Below are 16872 nucleotides of genomic sequence, written 5' to 3'. Positions count from 1 at the left end.
TGAGATGTATGGACACAAAGTTGTAGGCTACAATCTTAGCCTACTATTCTTCTGTTGACTTACAGTTAAGAAACAAAATATCGTTAAAGACAAGGACAGTCCAAATAACACATATGGACATTTTATTAATTACTGCTTGATGATTATTTAAATGAAATGGATGGAACCTGATAAAACGGAAAAGGAACCAAAGTTGTGCAGTGAAATAGTAGGCGACTTGGATCAATTTAGAAATTTCTAAACCATATTTCGAAATTTCATATACCATTTTTTTTTAATTTTAGGGTATCTAATATAATGTTTATGTAATAGAATCCTAGGAAATGATTATCAGTTCGAACAATATTCTCTAAAAATAAAATAAATACCTGGAAAATCTCTCAATTGCTTTTCACGTTGTGGCAACAGATGGTCAAGCCAAAATTCATTCCCATGTTAAAATAATCCGTAAAAACAGTAAAATTGTGAAATATAAACATTTAAAGTAACTTTTCTATTTTAATACATAATAAAATGTAATTTATTCCTGTCATGACAAGCTGAATTTTCAGCATCATCACTCCAGTGTCACACGATCCTTCAGAAATCATTGGTGATTTGGTGCTCAGGGAACATTTCTTCTTATTAACCAATGTTGACAGCTTTTCTGCTTTAATATTTGTTGCAGAAACTGTAATCCCTTTTTCTCAGGATCATTTGTTGAATAAAAAGTTCAGAGGAACAGCATTGATTTGATATATACACGTTTTTTATAACATAAATGCCATCACTGTCATTTACATGTAATGTCCTTGTAGAATAGTAGCATTACTTTCGCTTTTGAACAGTATAGAGATTATATGATGGGGACGAATATGTACTGGGAAACAAGAATGACCCAAATATAAATATTTTTTCAACATAATTATAAATGACCACAACACAAATTGTAATGAAAATACTTATTTTTCTTTTATTGATTTAACTTTTAGAATGTGATTTCTTTGAATTAATGTCTTTCCCTCACTAGCCTGTGACACCTCAGCATGGCGGTGTAATGAATAAAGTGCTTGGGATGAAAACTGTCACAACCATCATAGTCAGAGAAACGATTTTGAACATGTTTTCAGTGCAGTTACAATCACCAGATCACACATTGGAATCAACATGGCTCTGGAGAACCCACTAACTTTAGGCACAGAGAACTGCCTATCATCTCCAAGAGAGAAACATATGGCACTGCACTTCCAAGTGGATACAAATAGAAATACAGGAAGTGCAATAACTCCTCTAAATAAGTGATTCGTCAAAGATGGACACCTGAAAAATAAAATAAAAAATAATAATAGTCCCCCAGTAAAAAAAAAAAAACGCTAAATATTTATACACACATGCTTACATTACATTTCTGACACTACAGAATTATTTTTTTTAATATATATATATATATATATATATATATATATATATATATATATATATATATATAACTTAAACAGGACAAGTTTAACGCAGCCAGCACATTTTCTGTTTAAATTGCTGCATTAAGTCAAATATATGAAATACTAGCTAATAGGATAAACAGGGACGGGGCCCTGCACAGGAATATCCTTTACAGATCTGACAACAGCTAGCGCAAGACGACCAGCTATGCAATATTCATACAGCAGAAGGGGTGATGGAATGTGTCAAAGATTCAGATGGCAATAATAATCAAGAGAAGTAAACATTCTTCTTTATAAACAAAAATACAGAATAACAAAAACTGTTGTGAATCGTCAAGACATGTTTCTCTTTCAAAACTGCCTCAGACAATCAGCAGCGTTTCAGTGCAGGCATTTCTGGATCCAAGCATCAAACTTATCAAAATATAAAAAAAACTCAAAAAATATACACAACACTGTTAATGGTGCAAATATTGGTCTTACAACATTGTACAATGCCCACTACTGTATTCTTATTTTTACAAGAGCTAATTTAGTACAAATGTCAAGTGATGCAGCTGTATTGCAGTATTTCATGCCTGTCAAAACACCAAGACCCGTTTCAGTCACCAGGACTCATGGAGCAAGTATGGGAAGGGAAAAGACGGCCTGCACTGTTCACTGAACAGAAGCGCAACACAAACAAGCACATTTTTTATTTGTTTATATCTCAGTCCAAGTTCTTCTCAAAGGTGGCCATTATGTCACTCTGCATGGTCATATCAATGACTCCTGACATCTAGAGAAAGAGCATTAAAAAGATAAGTATGTGTCAATAAAACATCATCATAAAACATTATCATTATTATTAAAACACATTGTATGAGTTAATAACCAGTACTGTTATTGCATAACATTCATTATTAATCATAGTGATAAACATAATTTTTAATCATATAGTCATAACAATAGCAACATTTTTAAATAGTTATTATGAATAATAATCTGGTTAATAAGAAAACAAATAATATAATCCCTGAAGATATATTACAGTAACACTTCACAATAAGGTTCATTAGCTAACATTAGTTAACTAACTAAGAATGGACAATATTTTTTCAGCATTTATTAATCTTCGTTCATATTAATTTCAACATTTACTATACGTTATTAAAATCAAAGGTTGTATTTGATAACATTAGTTAGTTAATGCACTGCAAAAAAACAACAACAAAAAAAACACTACAGCTGCCAGTAGTTTACCGTTTTTTTTACAGGATTATTTTTTACAGTGTGTGAATTACCATGAACAGCTGTTTTTTTTATTAACTAACATTAACAAAGATGAATACTGTAACAAATGTATTGCTCATTGTTAGTTAATACATTAACTAATGTTAACTAATGAACCTTACTTTAAAGTGTTACCTATATTACTTATTAATCATTACAACAAACAACTCTTAATTACAGTAATACCAATAATAGTATCAATGGGTGTGTTTTAATGTGTTTCATAATGAAATTATAATGGGATTTTGGCAATATTATTATAAGATACAATCAGGTAAGATTTTAAAACCGTTTATTCTGAAATCAATATCTCTCTTATCTCCATAATTATTTATGTGGCGAAATGCTGTGTAATAAGCTGTATGACTGTAAACCGTATGTCTTAAATGTCTGTCTAGCTTGAACTTGCCCTGCTAGCAACAGCTTTCTCCACGGAAGCTTTGCGTTTAAAGACCTAAAACATTTCAACTCAGATCAATATTTCGTGTCTAATTATTTACTTATGTAGCATGTAGCCGTGTAATAAGCGGGATAATGTACATCCAGCCGGTTGTTATCTCAGAATAAACCCCCGACAGGGTGATGAGGACCCCGATGTGAAGATTATATAAGGTACAGTACATGTCAAATTTTCTAAAGGAGAAAAAAAAAAAAAAAATCCTCAACTAATGAAACTATACAGGGAGTCAGTTGGTACTACATTATTATAATATTGAAGATTAAAATTAACTGATTTGTATGCAAACACAAATTACACATTTAAAGTCCCCCTGTAGTCAATAATTGTATAACTTAAAACTCATCTTTGATCACCAAAATTACATCTTTTTTTTTTTTCTGTGAATTTTTTTTTTATTCATGCCTTAAAATAGCTTGAATGTAACTCTACACACTTGCCTCATTTAGGATATGCGGTTCTATGAATATGCAAATTAACCCCTCCTCCACTCACTTCCACCAGCTCAGAGACTTGGTTTGATTGGTTACAAGGTAGTTTGTGACATCAAACACCAGTGATTTCAAACCATGTTTGAGACCGTCTTTGGTTCAATGCAGTTTCAAGGAGAAAATACTCAGCAATGGTGCTGACTTATGAATTTGCACATGGTTTGTCTTACAGCATATTAAAAACACCAAATATAAACTATTTTGTTTATGTGATTTTCACCACAGGGGGACTTTAAATGGTGGCTTTCATAAAAACTGGTTTACTCAAACATAGATTAAATATTGTAATAAGGTGCGTACATTAGCAAAATGCTCCTCTCTAGAGTTTATTTTTGTAGCTGACTAACATGTTTATGGTCACTGAATGGCTTTTCTGAGTTAAATATAACATTATTATTATTATTATTATTATTAATAATTATAATAATAATAATAATAATAATAATAATAATAAAAAAACAAAAAAAAACCATAACATTTAATAATTAAAACAAACAACAAAGGACAATTCTTTGATTCATAAAATATCCTAAATCACTATTTGGATTAAATATTTGTACATTTATAATTGAATATCTAAATACTTAGTGTGTGAAGTACTTACGGCCTCTCTTCTGCGGCGTTCCTGCTCTCTCCTGCGGGCCATCTCTCGTTCTCTGTCTACAGAGCTCTGCGGAAGAGAGCAGGGCTCAGGTGCTTTGGGGGGATCCAAGATGGCTGCCATCAGAGGCAGCTCTGCTAACTCCACTTCTGGCTTTGAAGGCTGGCAGTCTAGCTTAGTCTTTTGGAGCTGCTGCGTCAGACTAGAAATCATTGAAAGGAAACACTGTCAGCTAGTTCAGCGAGAACAGTCGTACAATAATCAAATGTGGGCTATGGGGATACGAGTGTAAATTAATAATAGAAATGAAATTTTGAATGCATTATGCATACTCGCTAGGTTTTGAAACAGAGCCATGTGAAGCTGTGGTCAGCTGGAATCATGTCTCCAGCCAATCAGGCAGAGATTGAAACTCCTCCAAATTGAAATTTACATAACACAACTTTATACACTGTGTTGCCTGAAAACTAAGAATCCGTTTATACCTGCTTTTGTCTGTGCCGCTCTTCTCTCGACCAGCCTCCAGCTGCAGTTTACGAGCTCTCTCTCGTTCCTCTTTTTCGATGGCAACTTTGCGAAACTGCTGGAAACTTTCCTTTGACGATTTGATGGGGCAAGGAGTTTGAGTAGCCATCTTACCCAGGCTTGTCCAGGAGTCGGCATGCTTTAGGACAATATCCTTAAACGCATATGAATAGGTCCAGGTTATCAGAGAGAACTAAAGATTGAGGGCATATTTTGCTTGGTACCCCATGTAAAGCATCTGTACCTTTTTAGGCAGGGAGGATTTGGCATCTTGAATAGACTTGCATAGTTCACTGGAATCGTGTTTCGCTCCTAGAAAATGTGACAATAACTAATTTCAAGAAACCATTGAGAAAAAGGAAAAGAGAAAGGACTCCGGAGGAAAACGGCAGAGGAAATGCTGACCGTGCATTTTGTGCAGCTGAACAGAGTGCTCTTCCAGTGTCTCAGGGCTGCTCTGCTCATCCCTCACATTTGTTAATGGACTCTCGTGCAGAGGTGACAACAATGTACATTGCTGTAGAGAGAAAGATAGTGCAAAAAGTCATTTGTGGTTGAACATGATTTTTCAGTAGAACCACACTATACCATGAGTGTATATTAGTACTGTTGGTTGTTTTATTTTGGGATCTGATCCGCATTTGAACCCAGAAATGGAGATGCCAAACTTAACCAGATTGTTCTTAAGAGAATAGGGAAGTCCAAACCACAGCTATGCACCTTATTTTGCAACTGTGAATGTGTGAGATTATATTAGTGGCTATAGGCAAATATATAGATTAATAAAATGTAGTAAATGGTAAAACTATTTGCTACAAACCAGTGTGTTTATTAGGGCTGGGAGAACACAACGATTCACCTAGCTATCGGGATTTTTTTTTTTTATGATTCTAAAATAGATTTTTTTTTATTCCAGATTCGATATTAATTCAAATTCATTTGCTTTATTTTTGTCCTTGCTTGTAGATGAGGTTGACAGAAGTTAGCCACTTTCGTTCCAACAGAGGATAAAATGTGTTGAGTGTTGAGTGACGTAATATCCCAAGTGGACGCGTGGAAGAGACGTGAGACTGAAAAGCCCTCGCTCTACTCATGCTGAGAGAGAGAGAGTTAAGACAATGGAGCTGCACGATTCATCTTTAAAAAAACTGTGATCTCGATTCAAACACCCCTCTGTGATGCAATAGTTAAAATTATCATAGAAGTACTTGGATAAAAGTTTAAAGTTCAAATATGAACACTGATGTCTACGATAGTGATCAAAATCAGCTTTCGATAGAAACTTGGTGCTTAAAATAACGCATTTATCGATTACATTGTTTGGCCATTGTCATTTATTCAAGAGAATGTAGTATTGTATGATGCTTCTGAAATAAAAGTGAGAAAGATGTGATGATTTGTTTTTGTAAATATGACTCATCTTATACATAGGGCTGTGACGGTATGGGATTTTTTCTTACCGCGGTAAAGAAGCAACAAATCTCGCGGTTTGGCGGTTAACTGTTTTCTCCAGAAGCACTTGAACATGGGACTCGCAGAATACAGTAAATTATAAGCAAATATTAATGTGTTTATAGTTCATATCACACACCATATGCACTCCTGTAACTTAAAAAAAAAAAAAAAAAAAAAAGGGCGGTGATGACCTCACACCGCGGTAGGCATCTCATTAACGCAATATTGCGGTGATGCGGTTATCGTCACACCCCTACTTATACATCATGTACAGTCTGTATAAGTGTGTGATTTAACTTTTCCCGATGGTCTAGTGTTAAAAAAATTGCAATATATAAATCGCAATACTTGTAGAATCGCCATTCTTAATTTTTTTTTTATAAAATCGCAATACATATCGTATCAGCACCGAAGTATCATGATAGTACCGAATCGGGAGATAGGTGTATCGTCCCAGCCCTAGTGTTTATAATTTTGACAATACATCAAAATTAGAGGTGTAACGGTTCACAAAATTCACGGTTCGGTTCGATTCGATAAAGTGGTGTCACGGTTTGGTACATTTTCGATACAGCAAAAAGAAAGAAATGCCAGAGAAATTTCCTTGATTTTTAAAAAGGTGCATAAGGTGATTTTTAGGCACACAAACATTTAGGGTCACACCTTAAATCAACCTGCATCGCATGCAGTTATTCAGATTTTCCCCCATTTTGACTGTATTACTGACAAATGCCTTGGTAATAAATGGACTTTGGAATGGTCTCCCTGTTTACATCAAGTCCTGCGATTCCATATAAGGTTTTAAGTCTATGTTGAAAACATATTTATTTTCTGTTGCTTTTAACTTTTCTTAGTTATATGTGGTACTGAATGATCTGTGTCTATTGATGTTTGTTTTAACGCTACTGAAATGTGGAATCTGTAAAGCAACAACTCGTGTTGTTTTTAAATGTGCTGTAGAAATACATTTTTGATTGATTGATTGATGGACTTAAATTATATAGATTACAATGTGCAGTTTTATTTTAAGTTTGTAAGGTTCCAGATTAACATTTGAGGGCAGCATTTTTATTCATAATGCCAAAATAATAACTGCGCATGTGCGAGGGGGGGGGGCAGGGCGTGTCCGTCATGAAAACTAATATTTTAAGACATTTATGAAAATTAATGTTGACAAATAAAAATGACATGAAAACATGAATGTATGAATAGAAAAAAAAAAAAGACTGCTAGATTATGATGCATCAATGTTATCGAAAAAGAAATTAATCCAAAGGAATAGCTGCTTGAGGTAAAGCTGAAGAGTAAAAGCTCTCCAGTAAACTGAAGCCCGTTCTATGACACATCCTATGAGATTAATAATCAGATAACCTAGATACATAACATTAAATGTAATATTACGTAATATTGTGCATCTGCACAAAAGGACGCGAATGCACGTGAACTAGTTTTTTTTACAGTCTATGGTTTGTAAAAGGAACTCTGGATGGGAAACTTTTCTAAACAGCGCGCTGATACACGGGCAACTAAAGCACAGAGAATTTAACATTATATCACAATCCTGTACTCATTATAATGCTGAATATGGCATGTATATTGGCACTGCACATCTTGCACTTAATTTTTATTTTTCATTATAGAAAGTGATTACAGTCATCACGGCGCGTTTTCGAAGCCATAACGAGAAACAACTTTAAATAAAACATAGGTTTACTGTTAAAAAATAACACTGCTGCATTATTAATATCAATGATTTTTGCCCATCAAGCCCATCTAAAAGGAATATGACCATGATCAACCTGATCATAGTCAATAATGTCGGACATTCCATTTGAGCTGAAACTGTTGAGTGAAAGAATGGTCGGTAAACTGCCGCGTTTTTCTAGCTGGTTATTAAACTCAACCGAACGCTTCTTATTTGAGATTAATCAGATACAGATAACATAAAAGTAATCTTACAAATTACATCTGCAGCAAAAGACGCGAATGCGCACATGAACTTGATGTTCATGATGCTAGATGTTGTGGACAGAGTATTAAAATGTAGCTGATTTGTGGACTTAAGGTCTAACTAGTTCATTCATGGCACAATGTTTCTCCTGGTTTCCACATAAGCGCTGTTTTATCTAATAGAGATCTATGGTTAATAACGGAGAAATTTGAATGCTTCTAAATCTCGCAGCGATGTTATTACTTCTGTGGCGAATTCAAATGCTTTCTTTACTGGATTTCTTAGCACTGTGTTGCAACAGTGTCGCTTGATCAAGATCGGCTTGCGCTGCACTGATATTGGTCCAAAATGATAAACGATCCGTGAAGCACACGAGTAGCACAGTTTTGTTCCACTTTTATTACGTTTGCCATTTTATGTTGGGCAATGTTATGGTGGTCGCTCCAGCACAACGGCAAAACAAAATTTTGGTCGGTAGGAAAAATATATATGACAGGCCTATAAGTGTATCGTTACACCCCTATTCAAAATAATACAAGAAATACCAGTTTGCAATTACAAGCGGCATAAAAATATATTTTTATACAGCTAAATATAACTGAAAGTGTATGCCACCGGAAGCCTCGCACACATTCAAGTTACAAATGGCTGCACCCACTCTTACATAACAAATAAAGTGGATAATGATAACAACAGAGTAATGATATCGCTGGAATCACGTTTAGAATAACATTTTCTCAGCTGTTGATAATAACATTGACAGCTAATCAGAATACACACCGACCCAAAAGAGCTTGAGCGTCCATTGGCGTGGATGCTAATATAGGGCTCTGGATAAGCACCGTCCATTTAGACAGGTGGACTCCTCCTAACTGACACAGTGACCAACCACATTTTTTATTGTTAGGTCATATTTAGTGGTAGGTATCCCACAAATAGATAAAATTATAGACAGTGCTGCACCATTATTTGAGCTACCACTGTTGCACAACAGTCAAAGAAATATTCTACAGGCTTTGAATGTAGTCAGAATTCCTATGCAACCCTCCAAAAAGCAGTAAGACTGGACTGTTTCTTTTGATTAACACCTGGGCAGACTGCAGATTTTCATTAGCTCTCGACAGAAACAAAGCCTCAGTCTTTAAAGTGTCCGCCGTTGACTGTGGGATACAACAAGGATCAATGCTTTGACCGCTTCTTTTCTCAGCTACACCAATTACTTTGAATAATCATAATTGCAGACGACTTTTTAGATTTCATTCCTTCTAATACCGTCACTGGTCTAGTCCCTTCCCTTCATCAAACCATGTACAACTGTTAAAATCAGCCACTCAGCATGGGCCCAATAAAATGTCAGCTAGCTTGAAAACAACATCCAATGGAGAAAAAAAAAGAAAAAAGGAATCAAATCCTCAATTACATTACCAATACCCTGACACATCTTGGTCACATATTAGGTAGTGACATGGTTATAGCAATAAGCCCCAAGAAGCTTTGGTTTACAGTGAATTGAACAGCTAAGAGGTGGTGTTAGGCACGGCGCGAAGCATTTCTGAACTCTGTAAACCACGGCTTTAGAGGACTTATTGCTGTTATTAAAATTATACTACATAACTGCCAAAGTTTCATAAAATGAACGCACTGCAGCAACAACACCACACAAAAAATACTGATAATATAATTATTTTGCCATGCAATGTTTAGCAGAATGGCTGCCAAGGAAAACACAGACACAGCACAACTCAGGATTTTCAGAGGTGCTGACAAATCAAGGATTTAAAACAGACAGAAATGGCCTTTATCTTGCTCAACAGATAAGATATAGCAATCTTTTTTTTTTGAATGTCAGTGTTGCCTTTGTTATTTATTGGAAACAGTTTTCAAGAAGTCAAAACAGTGGAGGGCAGTTAACTGCTCAAAAAAACTAAACAAAAAATAATAATAAAAAAAAAACACATTTTCCTCATATCCTTTTACAAGTTGTTACAAGAAGGGTACAAGTTGACTTGTGATAACATTTACTCTGATAAAATGTTTGTCGGTAACCACATACGCCACAAGTCATAATACGAGCTGAGCCAAAGCCCAATTTACGTAATTACCACCAAAAGTTGCGTAGCGTACCTTTAAGAAAGTATTTACAACAAACCACTATATTTTAAAAGCCCCTTTTCCTTTAATGACAATAACCTTATTTAACTAAATGAATGAGATAAACTGTACAAAAAAGTGTCTCTTCATATGGATTTGTTCAGCAGAAATAGAATTACCTCGAACAGAGAGCTGGAGGTAGGCTGGGATCCTGTGACAGGCATGGCTGCAGGAGGTGAGGTCAGTGGTGACAGAAGAGGAGGGATGCCTGCAAGATTGAGAAGGAGAGATAAACAGAGAGAGATGGGAGTTTGCCTTGAATGGTATCCTGTTTTATACGTACATTCAAGCGGAGACAGCAATGTCATGCAGCTTGGGAGAGAAAAACTAAATCGATGACAAGACTCAGCGACAAACCACCAGTTAAAGACGAACATACAATGCTAACCTACAATGGAAGGGGAAAGTTGCAGATGCACATCGTTAACAGAGCGAGGGAAGAGAGAGTGAGGGACGGAGATCGGCGGGAGTCGAGTCGACACATCAAGCGACCTCTTACCTTCCTGCTCAGACTTATGTGGAGGCTTCTCTGCAGCAGAAGGTGATGGGGGGCCAACCTGAGATACCTGCGGGTCAAGGGGACTGAGCGTGGGACTACAGTGAAACAATGGGTCTGAAAGGAGTGTGGCGGGTGGCTGTGGGGTGATTGAAATGTGGGAAACTTTGGGTGGGGTGGTTTTGTCGTCTTTACAGGGGGAGGTGGCGGAAATGTTATGTAAAGGGCTGAGAGCCTGGTCTGGAGGTGGGCTGAGCGGTATGGGGGCAGTGCAGGTTTTACGAGGTAGTGGGGCAGCTTTGCCACTAGGTCTGGATGGCTGAGGAGGCAGCCGGCTGTGTAACGCTGTTGTGGAAGCAGAGGGATGGACAGAAAGGTGTTAAACTGATAAATCAAAGTTGCAGATATTCATCTGGTCTCCAAATGCAGTTTTAGATTTAGACGAGGCATTAAAAACAAGAAACCGTTTTCATTTTTGGAGGTCATTTCATTCTTTTTGTGCAATGTGGCCACAGAAAACACATTAAGATGAACTGAAGTGTGAACAAAGGCAGTGAGCCTAACCTGGGAATGCTGTGATGGTGTCCTCGGCAGGATGATTTGCTTGCTGTGACGCAAGCAGGTCTTTGGAGTCTGCCTCTGAGACTAGTGACACTAGGCGAGACTGGCACGTCACGACTGAGGCAGAAAAAGAGTCCTTTACCTCAGCAACGGCCTGCCGCATTGCCTGTTTGGGGAGGGGGACAATGGGGCAATATTTCACTCAGGAAAAATCTGGCCCTACATGAAGTGAAATGCTCCATGTGCCATCATCAATGAGTGGGAGTAGGCCATTTAATAATGGTTGTGGACTCTTATTGGCTTGTGTGTTTTTTTTTTTTTTACCTTGTTTTTTTTTTTGTTGGCATGACCAGGGGCTTTGCTTTGCTTCCTCTTAGCTTTCTTTTCTGTAAGACACGCACAATGCACACTGAGGTCATTTCACTTCAGTCGTGGCTGAGGGAAAGGCCAACCCCATCCCATGGGCATTTCTGCTGATTTACCCAGTTTGTTTGAGCTCCACTAATAAAAAATAAACTGTATACATATTAAGTGCTATAAGTGTCAATCACTGAAATAATAATAAACTAATAATAATAATAATAATAAAAAACAAGTTTAATTTCAAGTGGTTTAAATTTGGGTATTTTCAAGTAAAATGTGCACAATGTGTGAAAAGTGTTTTGTGACGGGAGCAAAAGTGGGAAAAAAAAAAGTGAAATGACAAAAGGGGAAGAAATCACAACACTAATCTTAATATACAACAGTTGTCTACAAAAAGCGTTTTATTTAAATCTCTGGGTGTCGAACACCAAGCTCAATGGTTAAGCTTTATACCCGTTTAGGTAAGTAAAATGCACACATCTACAAAATATACAATAGATTTAAAACAGGACAAGTGGTTGCTTATGACAAGCTTGTTTTGGTCCTAGCTTCCATGTTCCAACTATAGTTTACAATCCAAGTACCTCACATACAACATATTGACGTATGCTTTTACAATCTATTGTAGATTATCATTACATATACATCTCTGCATAACCTATCAACACAAGTACAAAAGGTGACATTACAAAGCAATGGAATCACATAATAATGAATGAGTGCAGCAGTTTAAAACAGACCAGCTGTAACCCTTAGCCGGGACAATAGCACAAACTACTGTGCCCTCAGCTATGTTTGATGAAGGTCCGAATTGAAAACTGGCCTTTCTTCTAAGTGTTTTTAACCAAAATACTAAATCTAATTCAGGAAAACACCACACTAAGATCCAACTGGTCTCAAGCTTAAACTACAGCACCAACATAAATAAGTGATTGTGATGAAAACAAGAACAAAATATCGAACACAGGAAAACAACAAATAAATAATAGCACCCAAATAAAAAAACAACTGAAAGAGTGAGGGACCCCTTACGTGACTAATAATTTTATCATTATTTGGAGCCAAAAGTGCACAATTTTATTACAAAAAAAAAAAAAGAGATGGGACAAGTAGTGAAAAAAAAGGAACAAACACCAATTTTTTTTTAAAATTGAGTAGAGAGAGAGAGAGAGAGAGAGAGAGAGAGAGAGAGAGAGAGAGAGAGAGAGAGAGAAAACTGTTTAACGTTTCATGTACTTGAACTCTGTTGTCCAGTAGTGAAATAAATTGAAGAGTTTATAACACTGGGGATGTCCAAGTAAGCTTTACAATTTTTGGTTTGTTTTCTGCTTCAGTGGCCAGATAGATAGCGGGGGGCACAGACTGGCCTGAGAGACAGTGAGTGAATAAAAGGGTTGGTGGGAAGGTGTGAAGCAGCTAACCTGAATCAGAGTCACCGCTATCAGAGGAGCTAGAGTCACTACTACTGCTGTCAGAGCTGGACGAGCTGCTGCTGCTTTCACTCAGACGAGACTGACGGGTCGTGTCTTTAAACTCACCTTCTGTTTCAACTGCACAGAGAAAGAGAAAAATACAATGTTTATATTTGCATTTATACAATTACATTTTTATTAAATAATAATAATATATATTTTTTAAATATACTCACTTTTGGCCTTTTTATTGGAGTTTGGTTCTCCAGTTGTGTGCTGCAACTCTTTATCCATTTCCTTGATTTTAGACTTCTTTTGTGACTTCGTTTCTAAAAATGTAAACAGATTACCCATACATTTAAGCTAAACTTTTCCCCTTTACACACATAAATTTGTATTTCTTGAAGTCTGTTTTAAAGTGGGTTTTTTTTTTTTATGTACGACCAAATTAAAAATGAAGAGCATGAGGCACTGTTGCTCTACAAAATTGTAAAACAAGATGGCCTGTAACCTTGTATTTTCAAATAATGAGAAGGAAAATAAATAAAATGATCAAGAGTATGTGCCTGTTTTGTACAGAAAAAGAACCCTCGTTGTGCAAATTCAGGGTACATGGAGGCCAAAACACTGTTCAACAAAGACTTCTGTTTTTTTTGTTTTTTTATAAATGATGACTTTTCTTTCCTTTTTTTTTTACTCTGAATGTATATTTTATATTTGCAATCGTTTAGTCATATCACACGTGGTATGAACAGGCTTTTAGTACTACTTCTCACATCATTTAATTTACATAGATTTCCATAAAATATGTCCCAGCATGAAAAGCTGTTAATAATGACTGAATATTACTCACTGTCTGTTTCCTTCGGTTTCTTCCGAAGGCAAGTTACAACGTAGCACTCAAGAGCTCGAAGAGTTGAAGGTTTAAGAGTCTCAAAGTCGATCTCAATCTCCTCAGGGTCTGTGTCCCTGAGCAGGGGTTCTCGAGCCTTGATGATGTTCACTACTTTGCCAAGCTTGTCCCCAGGAAGCTTGTTAATGTCTAGACTCAGTTGCCGTTTCTCCTCATAAGACATGGGTACAGTGTTCATCTCTTCTTCGGAGTCACATGCTCTATTCTCCTTCCGCCTGAGAACAGAGTTGAAATAATTTAGATTTCTCTGCGAATAATGTGGCAGATAAAATTTTTTTTTTTTTTAAATCCATACATTATTTTTAGTGTGGAAACAGCCAGGAAAGATGTGCGCACCAACACACACACAAATAAAATGTATTCTTACCCTGATGACTTGCTGCTGTTTGACCTTTTCTGTATTTTTGCAGATTTCTTCGTTTCTTCACCTTTTCGCTTACTGGACTCTCTCTCTTTCTTCCTCTTCTTCTTGGACTTTTCCCTTTTCTTTGGTTTCAAGAGAGGTGTTTGGGTCAGTAACTGCAGCTGCTCTCGTACTGCTTTCAGCTGGAGAATAAAAAACAGAAATGGCATAAAGAATAAATTCGCCCAATCTATAGTTCAAAACCCTGCAACCTACCTCTCACTGCCTACAGTACAAAAGCATCCAAACCATCATGAAACTTCATAACTGACTAATTTTGAATGCTCACATTGGCATATAAGACAAAATTTCAACAGGGTTTGACATTAACAGCACAATAGCTAAGCTAACAGCACAAAACTGTAATAAGCATAATAATACACACGTATGTGCACGTTATCACGATTTTAGATCGTGAGCAATGTCTTCACGATCTGCCTCTGTAGCATGATACGAACAGCCTCTGTAGCATGATACGAACAGTCTCTCTTCAGGGCACATTCTATCAGCTGCAGTTCTTTGCCATCACAAACGTTTATTATTTGCATGCGTTTTAAAGCCCTGCCAGTTAAACCTTCAAATTACTTTACTCGCAGGGGGAGGGTGTTGTGAGGTTTTGAGCCAGCTTTGCCGTGCACGAGCACAAAACCTCACAACACCCTCCCCCTGTCGGTGATTGGTTGGAACACTATTTGTTTTGGTTTTGAGTGTTTGGCTAAACCATTTGTTTTTGTGTGCAGATCTCAGAGCCTAGGCTGCCTACAGAGACGCGGTTTTTAGACGGCATGCTTATGGGGCGGGCAGCTAGCGGATCGTTAGGAAAGATTAGATTAATGTGATAAAAATATTTTTGGGCCTGAAATCACTGATACCACCTTTAAGACTTTTTAGATTGTTAACAGGATTCTTAACATTAAAAAAAAAAAAAAAAAAAAAAAAAAGTAAAATGTTTAATCCGAATAATTTTTCTTAAATATCATTCAGTGACACCCATAAATACTTTACTTGTTTCATTACTGGATGAATCAGCGTTTTTGAAAGACAGGGTTCTTGCAGGTTTCAGCAAGTCAAATTTAAGACCTTTTTAAGACATTTTACGACCATAAAGTTTGAAATTTAAGACCTACCAAAAAAAAAATTCAAATCAAAGAATTCATTTTATTTCAATGAATTAAGTAATTGAAAAAACATTAATTTAATTTACAGATAAAACGATTAGTAACCTTCCACACCCAACAACGTGTGTCAAATTGTACTATGCATATTATACTGTAAAAAACACATAATTAGTTGATTTTAGTTGATCATAGTTGATCATAACTAGAGATGAAATGGCATGAACATTTCATTTCAATGATTATAGTGACAAAAATGACCACGGTTATCACAGAATCCTGTTCAAAAAGTACTAATACTACACAATGTCGAAAACCAGCAAATAACAAATAAAATTAGCATCAATATGCACTTTTTGTTTACATAAACATTAAAATAATACCATTAAAAATGATAGCCAGATTTGAAAAGTGTCTTGCAACATGTTATATACTAACATACAAGTTCAAATAAAGTTTAGACAAAAAAGTTGTTTTTATAAAAAGATAAACCTCACATATTTCAGACTTTAAATAAATTTTTATAAAAAGATAAATTACTGACATTTACAATGCACTTTAGCTTATCTTTTATTATTAATAGTAAAATTCGGTCGGATTTTCCCGTGGCGTCTGTCGTTGCAATGCAACCATGCACTGCGCTCTCCACAATGCATGAAAACAGGTCAGGGGTAAAAAAGGTGAGAAGGATGCGGCAGCAAAAAATCCAATCCAATCAACATATATATATATATATATATATATATAGTGCTTTTTAAATGTTAAATTCATCAATCTGGTGCAAATTAAACAAAGAAAAATTATTTTAGTTACAGTGTCTGTCTACATTACTACTACATAATAATAGTAACAATATTAATCCCATGATAGTAATAGCCATATATTGTAAAACAAATGCACTGAAAAATAAAGGAAACTTTCATAATTAGTTTTGTACTAATTTCTATACTTGAAAGAGTATATTTCTATACTTCACATTAAAGGTGTGATTGGGCTAGCCCAATGTCAATCAAGAAAAGAACCAAATGGGCCGCTGATCTACGCGTTTCATGGGGTGTCAGAAAAAAAAAAAACTAACGCTGACTTTTTATTGACCAATGCATTACATACTAATTACGCACTAACCCAGCGCCGCCAATTAAGCAAAACAAAACGAATGGGCCGCCGATGTACGAGTTTTATGGGCCGTTAAGACAAAAAACGAAACAAAAAAGTATGAGATGTATCGGCCCAAAAAGCACGTCGGCCCACCGGGAATCTCCCGGTAGTCCCGATGGCATTA

The 16872-nt window shown here is 36.1% G+C and overlaps 1 protein-coding gene across 3 annotated transcripts in view; it reads right to left on the bottom strand.

Annotated features, from left to right (window-relative positions):
- Positions 1-926: 926 nt before the first annotated feature.
- brdt (bromodomain, testis-specific) overlaps positions 927-16872 on the bottom strand; it is a 32751-nt gene continuing 16805 nt past the window's right edge. For 2 of the 3 annotated variants that reach the window (XM_082136724.1, XM_082136723.1), the window contains exons 9-21: positions 14440-14618; positions 14013-14287; positions 13396-13488; positions 13169-13297; positions 11709-11770; positions 11388-11550; positions 10827-11168; positions 10447-10535; positions 5176-5287; positions 5015-5082; positions 4731-4924; positions 4249-4447; positions 927-2202 (exon numbers count right to left, since the gene is read on the bottom strand). In XM_082136724.1, the coding sequence (XP_081992850.1) occupies positions 2134-2202; positions 4249-4447; positions 4731-4924; positions 5015-5082; positions 5176-5287; positions 10447-10535; positions 10827-11168; positions 11388-11550; positions 11709-11770; positions 13169-13297; positions 13396-13488; positions 14013-14287; positions 14440-14618 (1974 nt within the window). In that variant the 3' untranslated portion in view covers positions 927-2133. The remainder of the gene's footprint in view (positions 2203-4248; positions 4448-4730; positions 4925-5014; positions 5083-5175; positions 5288-10446; positions 10536-10826; positions 11169-11387; positions 11551-11708; positions 11771-13168; positions 13298-13395; positions 13489-14012; positions 14288-14439; positions 14619-16872) is intronic. The other variant, XM_082136725.1, reaches the window with a different exon arrangement.

This window comes from Leuciscus leuciscus (assembly GCF_965113295.1).
Source record: "Leuciscus leuciscus genome assembly, chromosome: 14".
Classification (NCBI taxonomy): Eukaryota; Metazoa; Chordata; class Actinopteri; order Cypriniformes; family Leuciscidae; genus Leuciscus; species Leuciscus leuciscus.
The sequence above is the reverse complement of the archived record's forward strand: the minus strand, read 5'-3'. Positions and strand labels throughout refer to the sequence as shown.